A 25,800-nucleotide genomic window follows, 5' to 3' on the forward strand; every position below is an offset into this window, starting at 1 on the left:
TAGTTTCACAAGGTATGAATGTGATTCCATTAGCCTGTCCATTCTGCATTCAGACGTTTGTGAGAACAAAATCTCTTTACACTTGATATTAACATGCATCTCGTTTGTATTGTGTTTAGCTGACTACACTTAACACCTGGAATTAAAACAAATCTTCAAATCAAAAATTTGATTTGTCGTCTGTAAAGGTTTTTTTTTTCAGTTCCTCTAATATTTATATGTACTACTGTATATTGTTTACTTTAGAACAAAGCTCGGGGGCCTATTACACGAAAGGAGAATTAAATAAGCCTGGATTTAAGTCAAATCAAGGTTTGACAAAGTCTGGTCCGTACAGCCTGGTTTATTCCGTTCCATGAACGCCAAGCCAGGCTGAAAAGGAGCGACTTTGTCGAGCTAGACCTTGTCAAGCCAGGCTGTGTCGAGCCAGGATGGTAAAGCCAGGCTTCACGTATTCCTATCCACCTGTTTCCGCGGGAATTTACTGGAGCAAAAATCCTGTGTGGGAAACATCCTGCGGACGGACCGGAAGTAGGAATTAGCAGCTCAGTGTGTTAACATTTGCCAACAGAACGTAGCTGTAGCGTCACTGGTCGCATAGGCTAAGCGACCAGTGACGCTACAGCTACGTTCTGCTGGCAAATATAAGCACACTGAGCCGCTACTTCCTACTTCCGGTCCCCCCGCAGGAAGTTTCCCACACATCAGGAAACTACCCGCGGAAACAGGTGGATAAAAGACCATGAAAGTCGCTAGCAGAATCCTTGAACTTGACCAATCATGGAGCCCAAAACTAGAGCGGCGTTCTTCTCTGTGGCTGAACAGCAGCACTGCAGTAGCTCATGGAACAGTGGCGTTCCCAGGAATTACATTTAGGGCAGGCGAGATCCCCGGGGGTACTCTGGGAAAAATCTCGGGGGAAACAAGTTAACAACAACACTACACACACTGACTACAAAACTGAAAAACGTTAATAAAAACAATATGCAAGTATAATCAATCAATCAATCAATTCTTCAGCGGTGGTCTCTTTATGTTGTAGTTTAGTTACGAATGGCTCAAGCTGCTCTCAGAGCCCCTTTTATGCCAGGTGAGTACAGGTGATGGCCCAGACCCCCACCCCTGGCACTCCTGGTACCCCTCTGCTGAATGGATACGGTGGTGATTAGCTGCCTGCCCGCGTGAATGGACGAGAAGGCGGGCTAATGGTCCGACGGCCACTATTCTGTTTGGATTTTTTTCACTGCCTGTTTTTCAGTCAGTCTTTTACTTCATTTTTTAGGGGAGGCGAGATTTTAGTTCCTGCCTCTACGGTGGGTACGCCACTGATAGCATCACAATCATTTTTAACCACTTAGCTTTGGCTATTCAAAAATAGCAGATCTACAAGCGCGGCACCGAGTGCCGTGCTATGAGCTTGTAGAAAATGTGTGCATATCTTTGTAATAAAGAAAAACATCACATGGATGCAACTGGGACGTATCATCAGTGTTGTAGCCTGGGGTCATCGGGTGTTTCGGGTCTCGCAACATACAACATACACCCTCGCCCAGGTGACCCAGCCAGGGTTGATCAAGCCCCGACTTACGTCCCAGTAGCTACCCACGGTCAGTACTATAGGGAAAGACAGGGCCACTCAGTCCGCCTCTCCGGAAGTACTCTGCCGGGACTCGGGGAGGCTCTGGCACGTGGAGGGACTAGGCTCTGTGGGTTGTCTCCTGGCCGGGCTCCTCCTTCGTCTCACCAGGTCCAGGACCTGAGCGCTGCGCCAGATCTGGTGCACCGCCCCGATCCAAACATTTCCTTCTGGCGTGATGGCTCCTTGGGCCGTGGTGGTACTGCAGGCTCCACTTGCGGATTGCTTGAATGGCCCTCCTAAAGGCCTCACTGTGGGTTTGTTGGGCTTCTTCCTCACGGAAGACACAGCCTGGGGCGCTAACCCATACTGCTCCCGGGATGCCGTCTACATTCCGGCTGTCAACAGTCTCTCCTGTGGTCACCAAACTATTCCATTACTATTTGAAATATATATACATTTTTAAAGCGAACATTTTAACTCAAATCTTTGCTTCTGGGGGTCCCTGGCACAAAATATTTTCAGAAGGGGGTCTGCGGCCAAATGTATATCAATTTAGGGGTCCTTGGCATGAAAAAGGTTGAAAACCACCATTCTAAATGGCAGTGGTTCACAAACTTTTTAGCTCAAGAGTCTTGAGGCTTGGGTCCCGGCTCCCGGCTCCCGGGGAGACATCAAATTTCTCTTTTGGGTCTTGAGTCCCAGTCAAGACCCAGGCTCCCGGGGAGACATCAAATTTCTCTTTTGGGTCTTGAGTCCCAAGACCCAAAAGAGAAATTTGATGTCTCCCCGGGAGCCAAGATGTCTGTCAGACATTTTTTATAATATAAAAAAAAATCTGTAATATATTATCAAACATCTAACAACAATATGAACTTGAAAGTGTTAACAGAGTGACAATGACATATCACATGAGTCATTGTGAAACAATTATTATTCATGGCCACACTATTTCAGTAATATAATTAAATTGATTATATCTTATTGTATTTATTTCGTTTTATTTGAATGCAGGGTCATTAAAATGAGTCCATATACAAACACGTGTTGAATTAACTGGAAAAACTTGAAGAACAAGGCACTGGATTAAGTAAGCTTGGCTTTTAGCCTGGTCCCTACCAGGCTAACTTCACAGCTAAATTTCCATCGTAACTAAGGTAGGATTGCGTAAATTTTCTTTCGTGAAATTGAGTCATGGATAAACTTATCCAGGGTGCTCTGGCTAAACTAATCTGGCAAGATAATTCACGATTCATCGCTAATCCTGGCTAAATTAAGCCAGGATAGGTGTTAAATCCAAGCTTAACCCCTAATTCTGCTTTCGTGAAATAGGCCCCAGGAAGTCAAATTGTACACATTACAAGTTGCTAAAGTTGTTTTTTGTTCACCTTTTATTTTTATCTGCAAATATTTATTGCAAAGCAGGCTTACATTATTAAGGTTCTGTTATTATTGAAAATATATATATATTTAAATGTAGTAAATATATATTTATTTATATATATATATCATAATTAAACCACACCAATGCAGTTATCACACAACCATTTTATGTGTAGCCTACTTCCCGATTCCACTGCATTCCTTTTAGGGCTGTTGAAGTGGGGATTGCTGGAGCTGACAATGCACAGAAGAGATACAAAAGAAAAATGTTCAGTACATTGACAGATGTAGGCTTGCTGAAATTTCAGTTGTCCAGAGGCACAGATCCCACCGCTATGCCCATATATGGTCATGTGCATATATGGGACTGACCTACTTCAAACTTGGCGAGCGCATCGACAAGTACTTGCGGGAGTGCTGTTTTCTAAGTACTCAAAGACGCTTTACATGTGTGTGTGTGAGGGTCAGGGGGGAAGGGGAAAAAAAGAGAACTCATAAGCAAAAAGATAAGAATTAAAAGCAATAAAATACTAAAAACAAGAGTTGAGATCAAAGTAAACTCAGAAAGGCAATTCTGAACAGGTGGGTTTTCAGGGTGGTTTTGAAGGGAGGGTCTCTGATATGTTTAGGGAGTGCATTCCGGAGGGAGGGGGCAGCCCCGAGAAAGCCCTGTCGCCCCAGGTTCGGAGCCTGGTCTTGGGGACCTCCAGGAGGCCGGCATCACCGGACCTGAGGGAGCGGGACGGAACATGCGGCTTGAGGAGGTCAGAGAAGTAGGGGGAGCCAGGTTGTGGAGTGCCATGGTGAGCAGCATTTTAAATTGGATTCTTTGTTTGACAGGCAGCCTGTGGAGGTTGTGGAGGACTGGTGTGATATGGTCTCTGGAGTATACTGGTGAGCAGGCGGGCAGCTGAGTTTTGAACATATTAGGGTATAGGGTCGAAAATGACACCTAGGCTGCGGACGTGGATGAAGGTTGTGACAAGGGAGACGTCGATAAGTGAGATGTCCTTGGTGGAGCGGGTAAGGGAGTTGGGGCCAATGATGATGATTTCCGATTTATTGCAGTTGAATTTCAGTTCTTTTGCATCCAGGTTTTTATGTCTGAGGCAGGTGGAGTGGGTGGCTGTGGTGATGGTCGTGGTGGAGCGGTAAAGTTGCGTGTCGTCTGCATAGCAGTGAAATTGAAGGCCATGGTGGCGGAGGATCTGTCCGAGGGGTGTACTGTATATGGTGAAGAGCAGGGACCAAGCACTGAATCCTGGGGGACACCGTGGGTAACTGCGGCAGTGGAGGAGTTGCAGTTGCATCACAAGCCTAACATGTTGGGTGGGCGTAACAAACGTAATATGCCCATATATGGGGACCACTTTATATCTAGATTTGAAGGCCATGTAGCAAGCTAAAGTGCCGCCATGTGCTGAAATGTCATAGTGAGTGGCTTCACGGTTGCAAATGGTTTGGTAGAATTAATTGCTGAAGACTGGAAAACAAATTAGCAACTTTTTTTTCTTTTTACTTTGTTTATTGGTTTTTCTACCGAAGCATTCAAATCAAAAGCAGATAAACAGATACATAAATAAGCAACCTTTTGACAGTTCACGGAATTGCTGCGTACCAACAAGGGCTCGCCAGCAGCACCTGTCATGTTCTCAGCCAACTCCCACACTGTCAGAAAATCCCAGCAAGACTACCATTTTGTTTGCTGGGACAGGTCCTCATTGACAGTATAATGTAAAGGCTTTATCCTCACCTTTTGTGAATAAATAAGGCTATGGGTATGTGACACACAATTATCGCCAGGTATTCACTATTGCCCATGTTATCCAACCGAGGGCTGCCTTTACAGCTTGGGCTGATGCAGCCATGCAACAAAAACTGCCTCGGTGATCATTATTTAACTCATCCTCCTTTTTCATAGTCCCATCCTCCCCCCCTGCTCTCCCTCTTGGGCTGTTGTGTTTCCTCTCATCCAGAGCTGCTCTGTGCACCACCTCTCTAGAGGGTTTCTCTCAACGATGCCACAATGTTGCATACGACTCCTACGCGGTAGTCTCTCACGTGCTCTTATACCTGTTGTGATGAGACATTCACACAAAAAACACATTAGAGACATACGTGTGAACACACACACACACACACACACACACACACACACACACACACACACACACACACACACACACACACACACACACACACACACACACACACACACACACACACACACACACACACACAGCTACTTATCAGCCCTCTCCACTGTAACATCTCCCTACACACACATAACATTGTATCCTGTTGTCCTTGCCAAGGTGTATGTAAATGGCTGGGTGTGATTCAAGAGGTATGAAAACAATAGTGTGGGCTAATCGGTTGTTGAACTCCAAGAAAGCATTTCAAGGCCAAATTAAAGTTAGTCTCAATCTGAATTCAGCAACCCGCTCACTATTCCCACTGCCATTGTTGGCAGGACATCAATAACGGCAGCATGCTCGAGAGATGGATAATCACATCTTTCCTATTAACTTGTGTTTATTTGCCAACTATTCTAGAGCAGGGGTCTTTCATGCCAAGGACCCCTTAGCTGAGAGGGATGAAGCCGAGATGAAGCAATTTTATACATATTGTATCAAATTGTGTTGCAGATTGAACTTTTTCATAGATTTCATAGACTTGTGTGATAGCACTATCATCAATGTTATGTAAATGTATGTTTTTGTTTTGTTTGTTGACTTATCTTTTCTATTATGTTGGACTCATGTTAATGTGTATTTTAAGACCTTTAAAAGTAGGATAAGTGATATTTTTGGTTAATTTTTTTTTTTTATTATTAAAAGGTCAAATCTCTATTGTGATAGTAATCATTGCTATAGAGTGTTTGCTCAGTAGCAGGGGTCTCTGCGTCTCTCCAGCTCTTTAATAAACGTTAAATACATTTTCAGGTAGGTGACAACATTTCAGCCAATCAGGATAGAGTAACCATTTATCAGCTTAATTTGATATTGTTCCAGTTCCAATTTTGTCTGCTCATTTATTTGTGTCCTAACTTCCAATATCACTTGTTTATCTGTATCCTGTCTGAGTTCTCTATCCTGATTGAGTAAATTGGTAAATTGGTTTCCCGACCTGAAAAAGCATTTTCTGTTTAATAAAGAGCTGGAGAGACATGGACACTCCTGTTACTGAACAAACACTCTATAGCAGTGAGTACTATCAGAATATAGAGCTATTTAACACTTATATTAACCAAAGAAAATCACTTACCTTACCTTTAACCACTTTAACCATTTACCTGAGGCCGATTTAGACCTGAGGCTGATTGACTAACCCTAACCCTAACCCCCAAAAAAGGATATGCAAATGAGATACAAAACAAAGCCCAGGGGTGAAAACGTGAAAGATAAAAAAATAAATAATGAAGATAACAAACAATAAATGAATTGGATAATACAAATAGAATTGGATGTTGGGAACTAATTAAATAAAACTATGTTGTATTCCATACGCTGCTTGTTAAAGTAAGCCAGTTTCAAGAGGACGCCTGTGCCAATGCTCCATAAATGCAGAAAAACAAGGTGGCTCTGAAAAATATGCGAAACGTAGGATTTACTTGACCAGAGATGCATGCAAGTGGGTGTGAGTATGTGTGAATACGGTCTCTACCCACCGCTCATGCCCATTTCGTAGCACTTCCTAAGACGGCACGCCTGGCAGCTCTTCCTTCGGTTTCTGTCGATAGTGCACTGATTAGTCGCTGGGCACAGATAGTCATTGCGGCCTTTGTTACCTAGAAACAAGGTGAAAAAAAACATTATTACAAATGTGTCAGCGCTGAGTTGACACATTTGTATATTCTCGTGGAGTCTGCAGAGAATATAATTGAAATAGTTCAGTAGGAGTGTAGGCTGCCATGGGAAGAGGTTGCCTCTCCATTCATTTTAAGTTGTATTTTATTCAGTTGTACGTTTTTGCATTATGTGTTATCCTGGATCAAATTAAAACCTTAAAGATTGTTTTGCAAGCTCCAACAATGTAACAGTGCACCAACAACTAAATTGTGATGGGGCACAGTGCCCCACGTTTATACAGTATAAAGCACATGAAGGGAATGAACTATGAACTAGAGTTTCCATAATATATACAGTATGTGACAGAAGCAACATTGTAAAATCCTGTGTTTTAAGTGTTAGAGTGTACAAATGGAACCAAATGGATCTACAGGCCCATTCAAAATGCTCTTTGAAAGCATGCTTCCTCGCTAGAGTCGCTATAATCAACTGCTGAAGATTTGACATTAAATTAAAACAATGATTTCTGACAAATGAATGATGAATCACACTCAGAGAGATATTAAAGGGGTTATAAATCTCTGCCTACCTTTGCTGATGCTCCTCTTGAAGAAGGCCTTGCAGCCCTCACAGGACCACACACCATAGTGGCACCCAGAGGCATAGTCGTTGCAGACAGCACAGTGTTCTTTGACCGTCTCAAGCGACCCGGACCCTGACCCTGTTCCTGGCGCTGACCCCATGACAGAGTATGAGTCCAGGCCATCCATGTAGCCACAGGTTTCCCCCCTTGATATAGGCTGATGATGACTGGATCCTGGGACAATGGGGCTGACACAGTGGATGACACTTTAAAACCACTTAGACTGGGGTCCACTCTGTATTTAGTCAGCTCTTTTTTTACCCTCTACACCAAATCTCTTCAATAGCCTATCTACAAGCTCAGAACGTGTTGCATAGCAACACGTAAAAAAAAATGCTGGGAGGTACAAAGTTGACCTACTGGCAGTGTGCACAGTGCATTTTGCGAGCCTAACCCCAGAGACAAACACAGACTATGTTCCTGCTTGCCTTTGGCCTGGTGGAGACGATAAAGCGAGCAGTAGATCAGAGATCAGAGTTGCCAGTTACTTTCTAAAAGCTTTTCAGTTGTGTCAAAGCAAATGCTATCAATTCACAAACTTGCATATGTAAGTGTGAGATCAGTCCCCAAGCGTGCAAGTGTGCAAACAATATTGTTTTACCACATGCTTTTATTTTTTATTGCATTTCTACTGTATGTACAACTTAACAACAGTTGCACAACTCTGAATACACACAAACAGCAGTATTCCACTTCCGCGTTCTGAGAAAAGCAGTGTGGTTCCTTGCATTGGGTATGGTGAGGACTGACCTCGTTGCAGCACGAGCCAGCAAAAAGCAGTGTGAAAAAGCTGAGAGTTCACCTTTTTCGGTAAGATTTGCGGCGAGACAGGCAACCTAACAGAAGCACGTGTGGACTAGGCATACACACAAAGGTGACTTGGATGTTTTGTGCACACCCATTAAGTGTTAAAACACTTGGGGAGGAAAACCACTTCCGCTGTTGGTGTGAATGGGACATTAACGGGAAATTGTGGCCAAAGCGTCATGAACCTCATCTATGTACCTGCACACTACCCTGATTTAAATCATACGAGAGGATCTTAGGGAACTCATGTCACTGAACATGGCGTTATGCAATGTTGTGTATGATTTGTGGTGGAGTTTATAAAGTGATTCTTGATATGTTTTGCTGTCATTAATGGCTAAATGGCTTGGCTAAGTATTTACTTCAATTCAGCAAGTATTTTCTTTGTTTTTGGATTCTTCATTCACCGTGAAGGCATGCAACAAAAATAATACATTCTCCATGAATTCAAGGCTTAACAGGGTGAGTAATTGATAGACAAAAAGTAATTTGGGGGTTTTGAAGTATCCCTTTAATGCATGGATTGCTTATAACTTTCTACAGCTGAATCAGGACAACTGACTGGTTATTGGTGCTTGCTAAGGCCCAGAGAGAAACCCTGGCTACAAATTTAAAGATTTTGGCATGAAGTCACTAAGCAAAATCCTTCCATCAGGAACATCACCAAGACTGCATTTTATCATTTTAAGAATATTGCCAAAATAAGGTTGGTTCTCTCAAGCCAAGACCGAGAGACTAATGCATGCTTTTATCACAGGATTACTGCAATGCTCTTACAGCATACTGTACATACTTCAGTCATCCTTGTGCTGCATGACTGTATATTCTGTATATCCCGGTTGATAATTTATTCTATTCACATTCTGAGTAGTCTATATTCTGCACATTTTCATTTGGCTGCAACATATAGTTATATATCCTATCACAGTAACCCAGGGAAGATGCAATTTTCCAAATTATATGCTCTGACCTATGGTCATTCTACACCAATGTCTGTGTATACTGATGCTGGTTCTCCCACCCCCACCTACCTATAACATTAGTATGTTATACTAACACTTCATTACTAGTACCCATATTTATGACCATACAAATGGGACCATATAACAGGGCATTAGTGAGGACCAATTATATGAAAATAGGTTGAAAATGAGTAAAGTGGTCCTTTAACTTACATTTTATAATGAAAACCAATGGGGTTTTGATTTGGCTGAAACCTTGCCCAAATTTGGAGTCATGCATATTCCGTTTTTATTTATGTTGGACAACGTTAGCAGTGGTGGAGTAGGCCACTACCATACCAACAATTCACTGTACATACTTGTATGAGCATGTGAAGAAGAATACCGTTTGAATCTTGAATCAACTCTACATTGTAATGTCTCACTTTCTGAAAGTGACACTCTTGTTTTAAAACGAGGATTGTTTTAATTGAATTTATTTTTATTTGACTTGACATGACAGAAGAAGAAAGGGATTCATCTTGTAATGTTACTGCACAATCATATTAAAGACTTAGTGCAATCGCTAAACTAGCTACCCTAAAAACAGGTGAGTTTCCCTGTGAGATAATAGTGTGGAATGTATTATTTTCATATTTAGTAAGCAATTTCAGTTCTGACATTTAGGTGAATGAATATTCTGAAGCTGTGTTTAACTAATTTTTTTTATGTAATTTTTTGCACCCCTGTAATAGCCCGGTAAACCATCCCAGTCACATGATCTGGCCCCAAGTGCTGGGTGGGTGTTTTGCAGAAACCAAAAAGTGGAAGAGACAATCAGCATTTGCACTCTGGGCCCTGTGATTGACAGACGCTGATTTGCTCTTCCACTTTTAGGTTTCTGCAAAACACCCACCCAACGCTTGGGGCACGGTCTGCAGAAGACATGATAATGTGAATTTGCGTGACCGGGATGGTTTACAACCAGGCTACTCCTGTAAAGTGTACAGCTGAGAAATGACCATCTAGTTGGGGTTACATTTTTGGTCATGTTGAGATTTTCAGATTTGTGTGCTTCCTCCGATGTAGGACTTATTTTCATCATACTAGATTAGCATGAATGATCATGTTTGATCTTTACATAATGTGTGTTGGATGGCTTCTGTGGAAAAAAGCTCCTGATACCGTTTAATTTACAGGTTTCTCTTCTGTATGATTCACCATGTGTTTCTTCAGAACTTGCTTTATACTAAAACGTTTTCCACATACAGGACAACTATATGGCTTCTCCCCTGTATGTACTCTCATGTGCAAAGTTAGACTTCCACTTTGATTAAAGCTTTTGCCACAAACTATACAACTAAAGGGTTTTTCCCCTGTATGTGTTCTCACGTGCATCTTAAGACTTCCACTTTGACAAAAGGTTTTGCCACAAACAGTACAACTATATGGTTTCTCCCCTGTATGAGTCCTCAGGTGTTCCTTTAGATGTGCATTTCGTTTAAATGTTCTGGCACAAACTGTACAGCTAAATGGCTTCTCTCCTGACCTCGTGGTTTGTTTTGATGACGTCAGGTCCTGGGACAGCTTGTTGCTCAAAGACAATCTTTGTCCTTCCACATGGTGTGTCTTGTGTGATTTCAGAGTGCTTAAAGCTGACAGAGCTTCCCTGGTCACCTCCCACTCAAGACTGTCTTCAGTGTCAGATTCAGACCAGTGTGGAGGAGAGATGAGCTGGACATCACTAGTTGGTTGTAATGCTCCATAGACCTCTTGTGTTTTCAATGGTTCAGCTGAGGTGCTGGCTAGAGGCTCTCTCTGTCTGTTTTCACCATCATCTTCACTCTTCACTGCTAGTAATGTCAACACTGACCCACCAGCCTCCTCTAGTCTTAGAAGTAGCTCCTGTTGTTCCTCTTTTATCTGAGGAGGCTTTGGTTCCTCCTGGACCAGTCTGGGGCTCCTCTCCTGCTGTTCTGCAGAAACTTCCACAGCAAGGAATTCTAGCAGAATAGAAAATGAGATAAACGGATAATCTATTAGATGCTTAATATCTACATAAATGTATTTATATAGTCTCATTGTTTTATAGTAGTGGTGGTCATTGAAGGTAATCTTCTAAATCGGTACTTGTTTTGGTCAAAATATTGATTCTAGTTAGGACTGGGCCATATGGCAAAAATTATAACGATAATTCATTCCATATTGATCAATAGATATTTATCATGATATATAATTTAATGATGCAGCTAGTGTATCCCAATAATGAAAAAAACTTTAAGAAACCAGAAGATCTATTAGTTCAACCACTGCTTCTCAAAATGAGGGGTCCTTGAGGGGGGTTCCAGGGCGGGGTCCCCCACCTAATTGTTAATTTAAAAACGAACCAAAAGGACCCTTACTGATCTGTAACTCAGAGAGTGTACAAATGGAACCAATGGTCCATTTGTACACAGAGTTAAATTAACACTAAGGGCCATATTTTGCATGTCTTAAGTACCAGGTCTTATGCCTTAACTTAAGACTGCATATTGGCCATGCCTCCAGGTCTTAAGTTAAGTTACAAGACCTGGTACTTAAGACACACAAAATAGGGCCCAGAGGATTTTACAGTGCAAGACAAATCTTAGTGAAAACTGAAAGAAGTAGTACCGTATTGTAGCCTAGATTGGTGTCCTGGAGATTCATCAAAAACACCCGTCCTTGGTTCTGGTGACTCACCCTGCCCCCCTAATACGCGAGGGGGCTGTGTTTTTTTTATTACTTTTTTAACGTTTTTATTTTTTTTATTTTTTTTGTATTTACTTTTTTATTTTTTTTCAAAAAAAGAAATTAAAAAGAAATGAAAAAAAGGCATCGAAAAAACACGGCGCCCTCACGTATTAGGAGGGCAGGGTGAGTCACCAGAAGCAAGGACGGGTGTTTTTGATTAATCGAACATGCTAAAAATGGAGTTTGAAGTTATAATGGGTTTGTATAGGAAGGGGGCTGATAAAATGAATATCAAATATCTAAATACTGAATCAAGCAACTTAAAAACAGTTTTTTTTTGGGTGAAATATCCCTTTAACAAAGACAATTACAAGACATTGACAAAGTCAATATTGTCATAGGTAGGTACACTTCTTCTTTGTTGAGTTTTATGGCGTTTTATGGCTTAGGTGCCATATGGTTGAAACTGCTTGTACACTCTCAGGCAGGGCCTGCAACATTGTTTTGGTTTGATGGCCTCCTTCTGGTATGACAAACAATAATAGATAGTAGATTAACCTTGGATTGTTTACAGTATAAGTGTCACAATGACCCAGGTTGCCAAGGAAACGAACCAAGAGTAGATGGGACCACAGCCGACCGATGATGACGGAAGGCGTAAACCCACGCTATATGTATAAAACTCTGTATCTCTGTTTAAAGGTTTAATGACATTCACTTTTACACCACATTCAAAGTCTTTGTCCTGGTCCTTCAAAAGTGTACAAAAAGTTTTAAGTGAAAATTCCATTCCAGTGATCCATGGAAGGTGTTTTTCTCTCACATTTCTAAAGCCTTTTCAACTGCAATGAAAAAAGAAATATTTGCCTGCGGGTGTCGCTGGTGAGGGATTTTGCCTGTCAATCATCGCCTCTGCTCCACCCCCCCCAAAGGAAAGGATAGGGGAGGGGAGGGGCGAGGAGGAGAGTGGGCGGGATTAATTGACTGTGACCTCACTGTCGAAGGGCCAAGCTCAGATTACTTTTCAGCCTAATTATTCAGAAAACCCCAGACCACAGAAAATCCACTGAATGTTCTAAGTTCAGATTTTTTGGGTGTAATTGAGGTCATAAAACCCCAAATAAAACATTGAAAATAAAAAAAGTGAAAATGAATGTCATGATACCTTTAAACTTCATAAGAATATATCTGGAACCTCGCTCTAAGCATTTCTGACGCTTGTAAGATCTCTTCTCTAGAACAAACCCAAATATTGTTTTTAATAAGCAGTTTCATCTGTTTATTGATTTAATTAATTCATATCTGACAGACCTGTATTTACTAGACCTGTATTTACTAGAGAAAAATTAAGCTATCAGTCGGCAACTTTAGTTGCATTACTGGCCTACACTTGACTTAGCCCTGAAACATGACCGTCATATCATGACAGTCATGGCACTACTTGTTCCTGTTTTTTTTTTTTTCCTACATTTACAACCCGTACATATACATAAACGTTATTATATAAAAATATAAGGTGCTTATCTAAGTACCCTTATCTTCCGTATTGTTCAATAAAAAGCATTTTAATCCAATCGGCGGCCATTTTTTCATAGAGTTATAGTGTATCAGAGTGCAGTACACCTCCCATCCAATAGGGTCACGAGGTTGAAAGAATATGGAGAAAATTCTGAGAAAATGGCCACCGATCGGATTAATATCCTTTTTATTGAACAATACGGAAGATACGGGTACTTAGACCCGGGCGTTTTAACTTGTAACATCCATGGCCGTGGGGTCAGCACTTTGTATTTGAAATCTGAACGCTTATGTAGATGTAAGGGTTGTAAATGTAGACATTTAAAAAACCAGGAACAACTTGCGCCATGACGCTTGTGACAGACGAGCGTCATGACTCATGTGAACCATGGCTGTACACTTGACTATCCTTTTGAATAGAATTGACAAAATGGCAAACTGAAAATGTAGTTTATGTTTATTAAAGAGTTGGGGAGACGAGGAAACCCCTCTCTCCCCTGTTATTGTACAAACGCTCTGCAACAGCAATGAGTATCTAAAATATTTTTTGTTTTTACCATAAAATATCACTACCTTAAGATTACAATTTTGACATATTTTTTTTAATGTTTTCTTTTCTCTTTTAAATACAAGACACACCGTAACACGCAAGTAAAACTGTACAAACAACACAAAACAAAACAAACCCTAACATTTGCCCACCCAGCCGCGCGAGAAGAATAGACTTTGTTTCCTTTGGTACAGGCAGCTGTTTGTTCACATCTCGACTGAAAAGTTATTGTGTGCATATCATTCGGTCATTAACATACACTACACAGTGGTTTGTTCACGGGACGATAGACTCGGGGGAAACTACTCATTTGTGTTAAAAAAAAAAAATACAAAGTTTATAAAAGATAACACGCAAACCTGAGAGGTGAGATTTGACTCTGGGATTCAGAATATCCAGCTGTCTCCGCTGAATGTCTATCTGTTGCTGATACCCTAAAATAGTTCTGACAAACACAGCTAATATGTCTTCGGCAACCGCAGTAAGTCGTTCATTGACAAACAATCTCAATGTATCCATGTCAGCCATTTCCATTTGTTTTTCTAAAATGTTAAAGTCGTAGCTATACTTGCTTGTTTGTCGAGAACACGAGATATTGTTCAACAACACGCAGAGAGGTCCGTTGTTCAACAATCAACATAAACAATGCAAAGCACTTCCGCGTTGGTTGCAGTGTTGCCAGGTTTTGCGAGAGAAATAAGCAACCAGGTCTATGAGAACAAGCCCAAAAGAAGCGACTAGCTACGGTTATTTGAAAACAGATGATCTACAAGCTCACAACGCGTCACGATGCATTGTGAGGTTGTAGATCTGCTATTATTTTTTTTAAAGAAAACAAAATATTTTCAGATGGGGATCCACAGACAAATACTTATTAATTTGAGGGTCCTTGACATGACATTTTTGAGAACCACTGGTTTTTCACATCAGTAAACACCCCAAAGAAGCCCAAATAAACGCAACCATCAAGCGACTTTACAGAAAAACAAGCCCAACATCGCTTATAATAAGCAGACATGGCAACCCTGCATTCAACATAAAGAACTTCCGGGTTGGTTGCCTCTCAGAGTGCTGATCCTGGGGGTGATTTGATGCTTACTGCCACCTGCTGGTCGTGGTTGTACAGATCCATTTGATGGTTATCCAGTCAACACAAGACTCACAAAACATGATACTGACATCATGATACACTGAAATGACTGAAATAAAGCCTCAAGCTCAACACTGCCCTGTTTGCTCTACGCAAGGTCTGCTGTAGCGTACCCTGAACCTGGGTTAGATGTTAGATACAGCTGATGTCACCTCATCTGCACTTGTCCATATATGGAGCTCACTCGCTGGTACCTATAATTCCTTTTTAACAGGACGTTCATAAAGTCCTTGCGGGCTTGTTTCCAATGAGGGCCTGTGAGCAATTAGGGGTTAAGAGTCTTGCTCAGGGACAAATTTCATTTCATCGACACCTATGCTGTTCTGGCCTGGAATCGTACCTGGGACAACCAGGGCCTCTGGCTCCCTAGGCGGGCTCACTAACCACTCAGCTATGGCCGCCCCAGGTCTATATCCTGGTCTATGATGCCAGTCTCGCAACCATGATATCAGACAGACAGACAGTCAGAATCAGAATCAGTTTTATTGTCACATCACAGGTTTACAAGGTAAAGAAGTGGGTGAAATTCGTTTTTGTACATCTATCCCATCGCAACGTTAATTTCCATAGAAAGAAGAGGGGGGGGGGGGGGAGAAGAAGAGGGGTGGGGGGCAAGTGGGAAGGAGATCAAAACAAGAGAGCAACAGAAGGCCAGACAAGTTATCTACATATTTACAAAGTACCTGAGATAATAAAAAAACTAAGGTGCCTGAGCATAGCAGCAATGTATGTATACTGTGCATGTTATACTTATACTGTGCATGATATACATATGGACATTAAGGTGCTTAGAGAAAAAAAGCACAATAAAAAAGACAAAAACGTCAGTGCGTTATACATGGGATTAAGGTGCAAAAGGTCAGTGCGTGTCCACCTAGGGTGGACTGACCCTAGTATAATCCGCAAGTAGCTCCATGAGGGAGTGCAGCAAAAAAGTCATTTGTACCTGGTGTAGTCCACAGGTATGTCCGAGGTCACAGACTGACATGATACAAGCTCAAAACGCATTGCGTTTCGCATTATATATATATATATATACATGTATACAATCAATTAATAATCGCATTTATTTGCAGATAGACAACGTGAAAATCATTGACATTTTACAGGAGAGAGAAAGATACTTTACAGGAGTCCCACTTTACAGGAGGCCAACTGTCTATAAGAGGGTCTGTCTGTGTGTCTGGAGCTAATCTCACACCCCTGGACCGATCAGCAAGCTGGGTTTTTGGACAAAATCTGTGTAACATAGGACCTGATTTAGACATGCATGTATGCACTTAAAGGTAGGGTAAGTGATATTTTTTGGTTAAAACAAAAAGTATTTTGTTAAAAGGTTAAAATACTATATTCTGATAGTAATCATTGCTATAGAGTGTTTGTTCAGTAACAGGAGTCTCCCCGTCTCTCCAGCTCTTTAATAAACAGAAAATAAAATTTTCGGTAGGTGTCAAAATCTCAGCCAATCAGGAGAAAGTACCCATTTTTAAGCTTAATTTGTATAGTGTTCCAGTTCCAATTTTGTCTTCTCATTTCTTAGTGTCATCACTTCCAATTTCACTAGTTTAATCTGTATCCTGATTGAGTTCTCTGTCCTGGTTGGATAAAATTGGAAATGAAACTGAAACTGAAACAAAAATGCATTTTCTGTTTAATAAAGAGGTGGAGAGACATGGAGACTCCTGTTACTGAACAAACACTCCATAGCAATGAGTACCATCAGAATATAGAGCTATTTAACACTTATTTTAACCAAAGCAAATCACTTACCCTACCTTTAATTTAGGAGAAGATAACAAGAAAATGAGTGCTGAGCACCAAATATGTTTTTATTTGTTCAAATGTATTCAGAGTGTGCAGCACAATTATGCATATACAGCAGTATTACAATTTCAAAGACACCTATTTTTTTCCTTTCATATACAGCAGTATTACAATTTTTCGACCCCTCTGTCACATGGTACTAATGTTTGTGTCCAGAATCACTGCGCCGCGGCAGCCTACTCACGCACAAAATATGACACAAAAAATAGTACCATGTGACAGAGGGGTCGAAATTGAACGAAACCTGCTCTATATGGTAGAAATAGGTCAACAATACAAATGACGCAATTTTTTAAAATTAATTTATCTTTAATGAGCGGACCCCACCAAATCTACTAATCTACCGGAACTACTTCATATTCATCAGAACCGGACCATAACTCTGACCACGGGACTCGGGCAATCAATTAATACCGTTGCAACCACTACATTAATGGTAAGTATTTCCTACAAAAAATACTCAAAATCTGAACAAACCCTTTAAAGAAAATAAAAACATATATATACACTAGCCCTGAAACATGACTGTCATACCATGACAGTCATGGTGCCGAGTCCCCCTGGTCTAAAGTTGTGTTCGATTTTTTCACATTGCCATCTCTCACATAAACATAAACGTTCAGATTTCAAATATAAAGTGCTTACCACCGAGCCACGGATGTTACAAGGCGATGCGGACCGCGATGAGTACCCGTATCTCCCGTATTGTTCAATAAAAAGCATTTTAATCCCATCGCCGGCCATTTTTTTTTAATGTATCAGAGTGCAATACACCTCCCAACCATTAGTGTCGCATGGTTGAAAGTATCGGAGACAATTTGGAGAAAATGGCCGGCGATGGGATTAAAATGCTTTTTATTGAACAATACGGGAGATACGGGTACTCATCGCGGTCCGCATCGCCTTGTAACATCCGTGGCTCGGTGGTAAGCACTTTATATTTGAAATCTGAACGTTTATGTTTATGTGAGAGATGGCAATGTGAAAAAATCGAACACAACTTTAGACCAGGGGGACTCGGCACCATGACGCTTGTATACAAGCGTCATGTGAACCATGGCTAATATATACACATTCTAGTTATGGCTTATCAGTCTGAAGTATTAAAGCACTGACATTACATCCCAACTGAGCCTATGTCTTAGCGTACATTACATTTTCTCAAGTTTGAGAAAAAACGTGTCCACCAGAAGAAGGAATCAGATCTACCTCACAACACATCCCAGGGCTTGTAGTTCTGAATAAAATACAATGAATTATTTTTGTAAAATAGTTTTGTAAATAGTAAATAGTTATATAGCCCTGGGGGACCTTGGTCAACTTAAATGTGTACCTGTAGGGTTTAATTGGCTAATCTGGAGAGACAAAGGTCTTACCAAATTTTAAGTAGTTTTTTTTTGATGGAATGCACTAAGTATAATTTGCCCCAAAGTAACCCTTTGTGTTACTTTCTGATTAGTCTCGCGTAGCCAGACAACTATTCCACAATCTCTGAATGCTCTATAGAGTCTGGAACTACAACTCCCAAAATCCGAGAGGAAACTGGCACTTCCGTTCACAAAAATACATTTTAAAATATCTTTACACTTTACTTTTTAATTTCCATTTCTGCTAAGCAGCAAGCTATGTATACTTAGATGATTTGTATTTATATTAGGATAAATTTGCGCGACTGTAAAGACGAAACGGAAATGGAGAGGAGGCTCCACATCCGGTTTATATTCTAATCATGATCAGAGCTTCCGAGTCCCAGACTGTATGCCGGAAACATTTGAAAATTGTGGGAGGCAACAGTCTGGTAACACGAGACTACTTTCTGATCAGACATTTCTGTGAAAACTCAATATCCCTCTTACTCTGAGAGACCAACCTTAGGATGACCTAACACTTACACCAGGTCAAAAAGGTCATAATTCAAATATTTATCCCTCTCACCTGTTTTGATATGGTCCCTTTAGTCAAGATTAGGAACAAGTGGGAAACTGAACTGGATGAAACATTCTCTGAGTGGTGCAATTGGGCAATTGATCGTGTTAATACCAATTTACTGGGCCTCATTCACTAAGCTGGTCGTACATTTCCGACAATATTTTAGTGTAAAGTGTTGTGTATCTTTTGTAAGTACAATCTCATGTGCGATTCAATATGCATCCACATATAACAGACATCTTCGCTCTTTTTTGGGTGATTTGTGTAAACAATGCATGTTGAGGGGCCTCTATAGAGTGCACCTCCGAAAGAGCTTTGACTTCTGCCCATAGGGGATGCAACAAACACAAAAAGTTGCACCGTCTGTCGTCCAGAGGTCAGATGGTAGTGAAGGTGTAATGTGTGACTTGGCGATATTCTTCACCTGGACGCAGAAGAGAGTCCGGGAATGAACCCTATACAAATCACACAGAGAGAAGAGACAAATTATGAAAGGTCATGGTCTTGTTCTTGGTTGCCTGTCATACACTGATGTACATTCTGATGTCACTGGCTATGAAAACCACTTGGCTGGAGGACAACTACAGGCATAACTTTAACAGTATGTGGCTGAGGGCCACAATGTGAAGTAACCTGACCAACAACATATTTGAGGGCCACAAATGTGAAGTAACCTCACCAACAACATATTTGAATGGTCAGGTCAATGGTGATTCTCTGCAGCTACATACGTCTCCACTGGCTGTGCGAGACTAGCTGAGGACGAATGTAAAGCTAGAGCAAAGCATTCTGGTATTATAGTATGCATTGTTTGGTCCAGGGAATGTTCCTGCAGTGATACTGATCGATAACAGAAGATGGTTCTTTTTTTGAATGCTCTTCATCTCATTTAATGCCTCTTGTTCTTTTTTTCCTTTTTTAAACAGTGGGAGGGACGACGCAAGTAAAAGACGCAGGTGTAGGAAACAAGGATTTTAATCAAGGACCTGAGACGCACCCATGGAAAACATGTAAACTCCACACACAGAACATGTCACAATGTGTTTCTGCTGTGCTGTGGTTTGTTGGTACTGTACCTGGTTCACAGCATCAGGCCAGTTCTGAGTCTCCAGACAGAAGGAGCTATGCTTCATGTAACTGGTTCCACCCTTTCCAGTCAGAGAGCCATCCAGGAAATTTGCAGTGTAGAACTGGATTCCTGGTTGGCTGGTTGAAACCTCCAGGACCCGCCCACTGGCTGGGTGACGGACCCTGTTAAGAGAAAGGGGAGAAAGGGGAGAAAAAAGGTAGAAGGGAGATTAAAAACTGTAATTAGAAGGAAGGTTTCTTATTATACTGCAGCCTACTACAGCAAATATAATCATTTCCATAATCCATTTCCTATATGATGTACTCTGCTGTGCTATGTTTCTGTGTGTATATTCAAAGTTCTGCCCATATTCACTGATGGAAAAATGCATCCCTGATGCATCTCACCTGGCTGCAGGTCTCTCTTTCCAGGGGTCCCCAGGTGAAGCCAAACAGAAGTTGTGGTCAAATCCTGGTCCTGAAACTTCCTTCAGACGAGAGCAAATCAAACCAGGCTTTCTGAGGTCAAATGGCGTGCCTTCCACTGCTCTGACCTCTCCTGTAAAGAGGGAGGGGCTTCCTGAATGAAAGGCTTTGTAACAGCAATAATTCAAGCATTGAATGAAATGATTACACATGAAATCAAGTAGATCTGTTTTACCACTGTAAAAAGTGTTTTATTTTTTCATATACTTTTCATTATTTGTGTGTGTGTGTGTGTGTGCTTTGGTCAAGTGAACACATTTATACCAGTAGGAATTGATGTCTCGTTCACCGGCAGGTAAGACTGGGCGTTGATGGACACTTCATGGTCATAGATATTAGATGCACCCTATACACACACACACACACACACACACACACACACAGGTTACTATAGTCTATAGTACAAAATACTGTATAGGAAATGATGATGTTTTTTAGCTTAGTTTTTGTCTTTGTAAATCTTCTCAAGGAATACCTTGAATTATAGGAGCTGAAACTAAAAGTTTGGTTTGAACAAGTATCTTTCTCTTCTTCAACGGTGGCTGAGGCATTGTTGCGTGCAGATAGGACTCTGGCAGCATCGGCCACTGAAGCCAAAATGCTGTGTTGCTTGCCGTGTAGCCTATGCGAGGAATGAGGATGCATTTGCACACTCACTTGTAAACATGTTATGAAAAGTAGCCATTTGGTTACTTGGATCATGAATTGAGGGGGACTTGTTCTAGCGTGCACGGCTGCACGCGCGTGGATGTGCGTGCACATCCGTACCGTACCTGTGCGTGAAAAGAATACTGACACACGTGAAGCGACCAGTGCACCCCTGCTTATAAGGGAGCCGAGGCCGGTATCAATGGGGGTAATCTAACTGTTGACTGGCTGGAATTATTGTAGCAAATGTGCAAGGCTCGCACATGCCTTGATCCTCAAATTATTGCCTGGGAAGCCCTTAGAAACAATATGATTTGTCTCAAGGGGTTTATCCTTTCAAATGTCAATGCCTGGGTGACAAGCTATACACAGTATATGATGCTCCATTCTGTTCACATACTGTGATTAGGTCATCAGAAAAACTACATTAATACCCTTGGTGGACAACGATGGTGCAGGTACACAACAACAACACAAAAACACATGCCAGGTATAGGAACCGGACAGACACAAGTACAACTTGTGGGCAAATGGGCAACATGGTTAATGCACAGTTGATAGTTCAGTAAATGGGGCGCACCAGTAGCTGACCAGTGTGTTGACCCCATTATCACAACGTCCCTGGGTTCCGGCTGGAGAGCTGTTAGTTACATGACCGAGTATAACTATGTAGCAAAGACAGTTCAGTAGACAAGTAGTCTTACCTGTCCAGCCAGGTTGAAGTAGGAATGGTTGGTGAGGTTGATGGGGGTGGTTCTGGTGGAGCGGGCCTGGTACAGGGCTGTGAGGGTTTCCCCATGCAAGAAACAACCGTGAGCTGATGAACTATGTCAAAATGACAGAAAAAAGGATTGACTTCATGTTGATGGAGACTACTGTGCACCTGGGAACCTTTGATGTATGTATTAGTGCTGAAGATTCCCCAGATCTGTACATCAATATAATTCTATCTCTGAGGTATCATCATTCTAGCCTGGCATTGGCCAGACTGATAACGTGGATTCACTCTCACGTTCACTCCCTGGTATCACGTGAGAGTGAATCCACGTTATAAGTCTGGCCAATGCCAGGCTACCATCATTCATCATTATGAGTGCAAAACATTTCTCATGTTAGTTTTACACAGCTAGACCACAATCCTCATGCTTTATCCACTCACTGGCTGATGCTGATGCGAGTTGAAATCAACACCTAACATGCTGTTGTTGATTAAACAACACTAATTTCGATTAGATATATCATATTACTGTATCTTTCGTGACTGTCAGTTACTGCATTTTAAGTGAAATTTATTGTTGTAATGTACCTGTAAACTGTAGGTCACAGAGACTTGGAGCTCTCCAGGATAGCCCTGATCTCCATCTGGACTCGTGTGACTCAAACGTACGCCTCCTTCCACGATCTCAGACAGCCAGATAGCCTGACCAGAGAGACAGACAATACAGTTAACAGGTGTAGCAGGGCATAGCGATACAAACATGAAATTAATTCAAATAGAAACTTGCCTCTTGTATGCAGTGTGTGTGCATACTGCAGTGCATACAGTACCTTATTGAAGCCTCTGAGACCACCGTGCAGTGCATTTGGTCCATTATTAATATCCAGCTGGTACTGTGTTCCTTCCACTGTGAACTTGCCCCCAGCAATCCTGTTGGCCACCCGACCCACCAGCGCACCAAAATAACGCGGGTTCGACAAATAATCTGCAATCACAGGCCACATTATTTTATTTTGTTTTTATTTTGATAAGAGAGATATATAGAGAGAGGAAGCTACAGGCTGATACAGCTTGAATTGAACCAGGGGCATTGCAATTATGTGGTCGTTGAGGCACAATCCGGTCTGACAACGGTGCGCCCCAAAAGGGCAATTTTTACTCAAGTTATTACTCTGTTTTATACTCTGAGACGTATGACACTTTTAGTCTATAGGCTAAAATCATCCCACGGAATGAAAACAAATAGAGCAGGTTCCTTTCTCTGTTTTACCTTCTCAGTACTGACATAAAAAAAGCAGTAACAGCGATGAAAATATGAACAGCATTTTTCACCTTTCTGACACATTGTGCATGTCCATGCTTGTGGATGTACACATTCATTAATAGTATCTGCCATAAAGATAACAGAAAATTATTCACCAAAATTAACCTAGCTGATCAGTCATAGTTTACAACCAATGTTGGCCCATAAGTGTGTTGATATATCACTCTACACCAATGTCTGTGTATACTGATGCTGGTTCTCCCACCCCCACCTACCAATAACGTTAGTATGTTATACTTTTTCTCCACAACACTTCATTACTAGTACCCATATATATTTGTGACCATACAAATGGGACCATATAACGGGGCATTAGTGAGGACTGAGGACCAATTATATGAAAATAGGTTGAAAATGAGTGAAGTGGTCCTTTAACTTACATTTTATAATGGAAACCAATGGGGTTTTGATTTGGCTGAAACCTTGCCCAAATTTGGAGTCATGCATATTCCGTTTTTATTTATGTTGGACAACGTTAGCAGTGGTGGAGTAGGCCACTACCATACCAACAATTCACTGTACATACTTGTATGAGCATGTGAAGAAGACTACCGTTTCAATCTTGAATCAACTCTACATTGTAATGTCTCATTTTCTGAAAGTGACACTTTTGTTTTAAAACGAGGATTGTTTTAATTGAATTTATTTTTATTTGACTTGACATGACAGAAGAAGAAAGGGATAAATCTTGTAATGTTACTGCACGATCATATTAAAGACTAAACTAGCTACCCTAAAAACAGGTGAGTTTCCCTGTGAGATAATGGAGTGTGGAATGTATTATTTTCATATTTAGTAAGCAATTTCAGTTCTGACATTTTTTTTATGTAATTTTTTGCACCCCTGTAATAGCCCGGTAAACCATCCCAGTTACATGATCTGGCCCCAAGTGCTGGGTGGGCGTTTTGCAGAAAACAAAAAGTGGAAGAGCCAATCAGCGTCTGCACTCTAGGCCCTGTGATTGACAGACGCTGATTTGCTCTTCCACTTTTAGGTTTCTGCAAAACACCCACCCAGCGCTTGGGGCACGGTCTGCAGAAGACATGATAATGTGAATTTGCGTGACCGGGATGGTTTACACCCAGGCTACTCCTGTAAAGTGTACAGCTGAGAAATGACCATCTAGTTGGGTTACATTTTTGGTCATGTTGAGATTTTCTGATTTGTGTGATTCCTCCGATGTAGGACTTATTTTCATCATACTGGATTAGCATGAATGATCATGTTTGATCTTTACATAATGTGTGTTGGATGGCTTCTGTGGAAAAAAGCTCCTGATACCGTTTAATTTACAGGTTTCTCTTCTGTATGATTCACCATGTGTTTCTTCAGAACTTGCTTTTTACTAAAACGTTTTCCACATACAGGACAACTATATGGCTTCTCCCCTGTATGTACTCTCATGTGCAAAGTTAGACTTCCACTTTGATTAAAGCTTTTGCCACAAACTATACAACTAAAGGGTTTTTCCCCTGTATGTAGTCTCACGTGAATCTTAAGACTTCCACTTTGACAAAAGGTTTTGCCACAAACAGTACAACTATATGGTTTCTCCCCTGTATGAGTCCTCAGGTGTTCCTTTAGATTTGCATTTCGTTTAAATGTTCTGGCACAAACTGTACAGCTAAATGGCTTCTCTCCTGACCTCGTGGTTTGTTTTGATGAAGTCAGGTCCTGGGACAGCTTGTTGCTCAAAGACAATCTTTGTCCTTCCACATGGTGTGTCTTGTGTGATTTCAGAGTGCTTAAAGCTGACAGAGCTTCCCTGGTCACCTCCCACTCAAGACTGTCTTCAGTGTCAGATTCAGACCAGTGTGAAGGAGAGATGAGCTGGACATCACTAGTTGGTTGTAATGCTCCATAGACCTCTTGTGTTTTCAATGGTTCAGCTGAGGTGCTGGTTAGAGGCTCTCTCTGTCTGTTTTCATCATCATCATCTTCACTCTTAACTGCTAGTAATGTCAACACTGACCCACCAGCCTCCTCTAGTCTTAGAAGTAGCCCCTGTTGTTCCTCTTTTATCTGAGGAGGCTTTGGTTCCTCCTGGACCAGAATGGGGCTCCTCTCCTGCTGTTCTGCAGAAACTTCCACAGCAAGGAATTCTAGCAGAATAGAAAATGAGATAAACGGATAATCTATTAGATGCTTAATATCTACATAAATGTATTTATAGTCTCATTGTTTTATAGTAGTGGTGGTCATTGAAGGTAATCTTGATTCTAAATCGGTACTTGTTTTGGTCAAAATATTGATTCTAGTTAGGACTGGGCCATATGGCAAACATTATCACGATAATTCATTCCATATTGATCGATAGATATTTATCATGATATATAATTTAATAATGCAGCTAGCTATCCCGATAATGAAAAAAAGCTTTAAGAAACCAGAAGATCTATTAGTTCAACCACTGCTTCTCAAAATGAGGGGTCCTTGAGGGGGGTTCCAGGGGTCCCCCACCTAATTGTTAATTTAAAAAGGAACCAAAAGGACCCTTACTGATCTGTAACACAAATGGACCATTGGTTCCATTTGTACACAGAGTTAAATTAACACTAAGGGCCCTATTTTGCATGTCTTAAGTACGAGGTCTTATGCCTTAACTTAAAGGACGACTTCACCACTTTTCAACATATCTTCATATAATAGGTCCTCACTAATGCTCATGATAAAATGGTAAAAAAAAAATCTAATCAGTCTGTGTCTCAGAGGAGGGCTGTAGACAGTTCCCG

General features: G+C 41.2%; 2 protein-coding genes across 4 annotated transcripts; both read right to left on the bottom strand.

The window, feature by feature from the left end:
* Positions 1-2,882: 2,882 nt before the first annotated feature.
* LOC308101136 (uncharacterized protein) lies at positions 2,883-14,474 on the bottom strand. Of its 3 annotated transcripts, XR_013934491.1 has the most exons (6): positions 14,281-14,474; positions 10,691-11,144; positions 7,340-7,581; positions 6,630-6,749; positions 4,556-5,032; positions 2,883-4,470 (listed from the first exon to the last, which is right to left on the bottom strand). XR_013934491.1 is itself a non-coding variant. In XM_080450497.1 (5 exons), the coding sequence occupies exons 1-5, from the start codon at positions 14,453-14,455 to the stop codon at positions 3,126-3,128; spliced, it is 1,059 nt and encodes a 352-aa protein (XP_080306623.1). In that variant the 5' UTR covers positions 14,456-14,474; the 3' UTR covers positions 2,883-3,125. The 3 variants fall into 3 exon arrangements, 2 of the variants coding, with proteins under 2 accessions (XP_080306623.1, XP_080306622.1); XM_080450497.1 differs by lacking the exon at positions 4,556-5,032 and having other exon boundaries at positions 2,883-3,193; XM_080450496.1 differs by having other exon boundaries at positions 2,883-5,032.
* Positions 14,475-19,143: 4,669 nt separating this feature from the next.
* Positions 19,144-22,748, bottom strand: LOC308100569 (galactose mutarotase-like; the record flags this gene model as incomplete). Its single annotated transcript, XM_080449636.1, is given in 8 exon segments — positions 19,144-19,279; positions 19,901-20,075; positions 20,301-20,451; positions 20,643-20,724; positions 21,731-21,823; positions 21,825-21,851; positions 22,333-22,446; positions 22,575-22,748. Coding segments are annotated over 8 exon segments (894 nt in total). The 3' UTR covers positions 19,144-19,201.
* Positions 22,749-25,800: the final 3,052 nt, after the last annotated feature.

Source organism: Gymnoscopelus braueri (assembly GCF_963280865.1).
Source record: "Gymnoscopelus braueri genome assembly, chromosome: 14".
NCBI lineage: Eukaryota > Metazoa > Chordata > Actinopteri > Myctophiformes > Myctophidae > Gymnoscopelus > Gymnoscopelus braueri.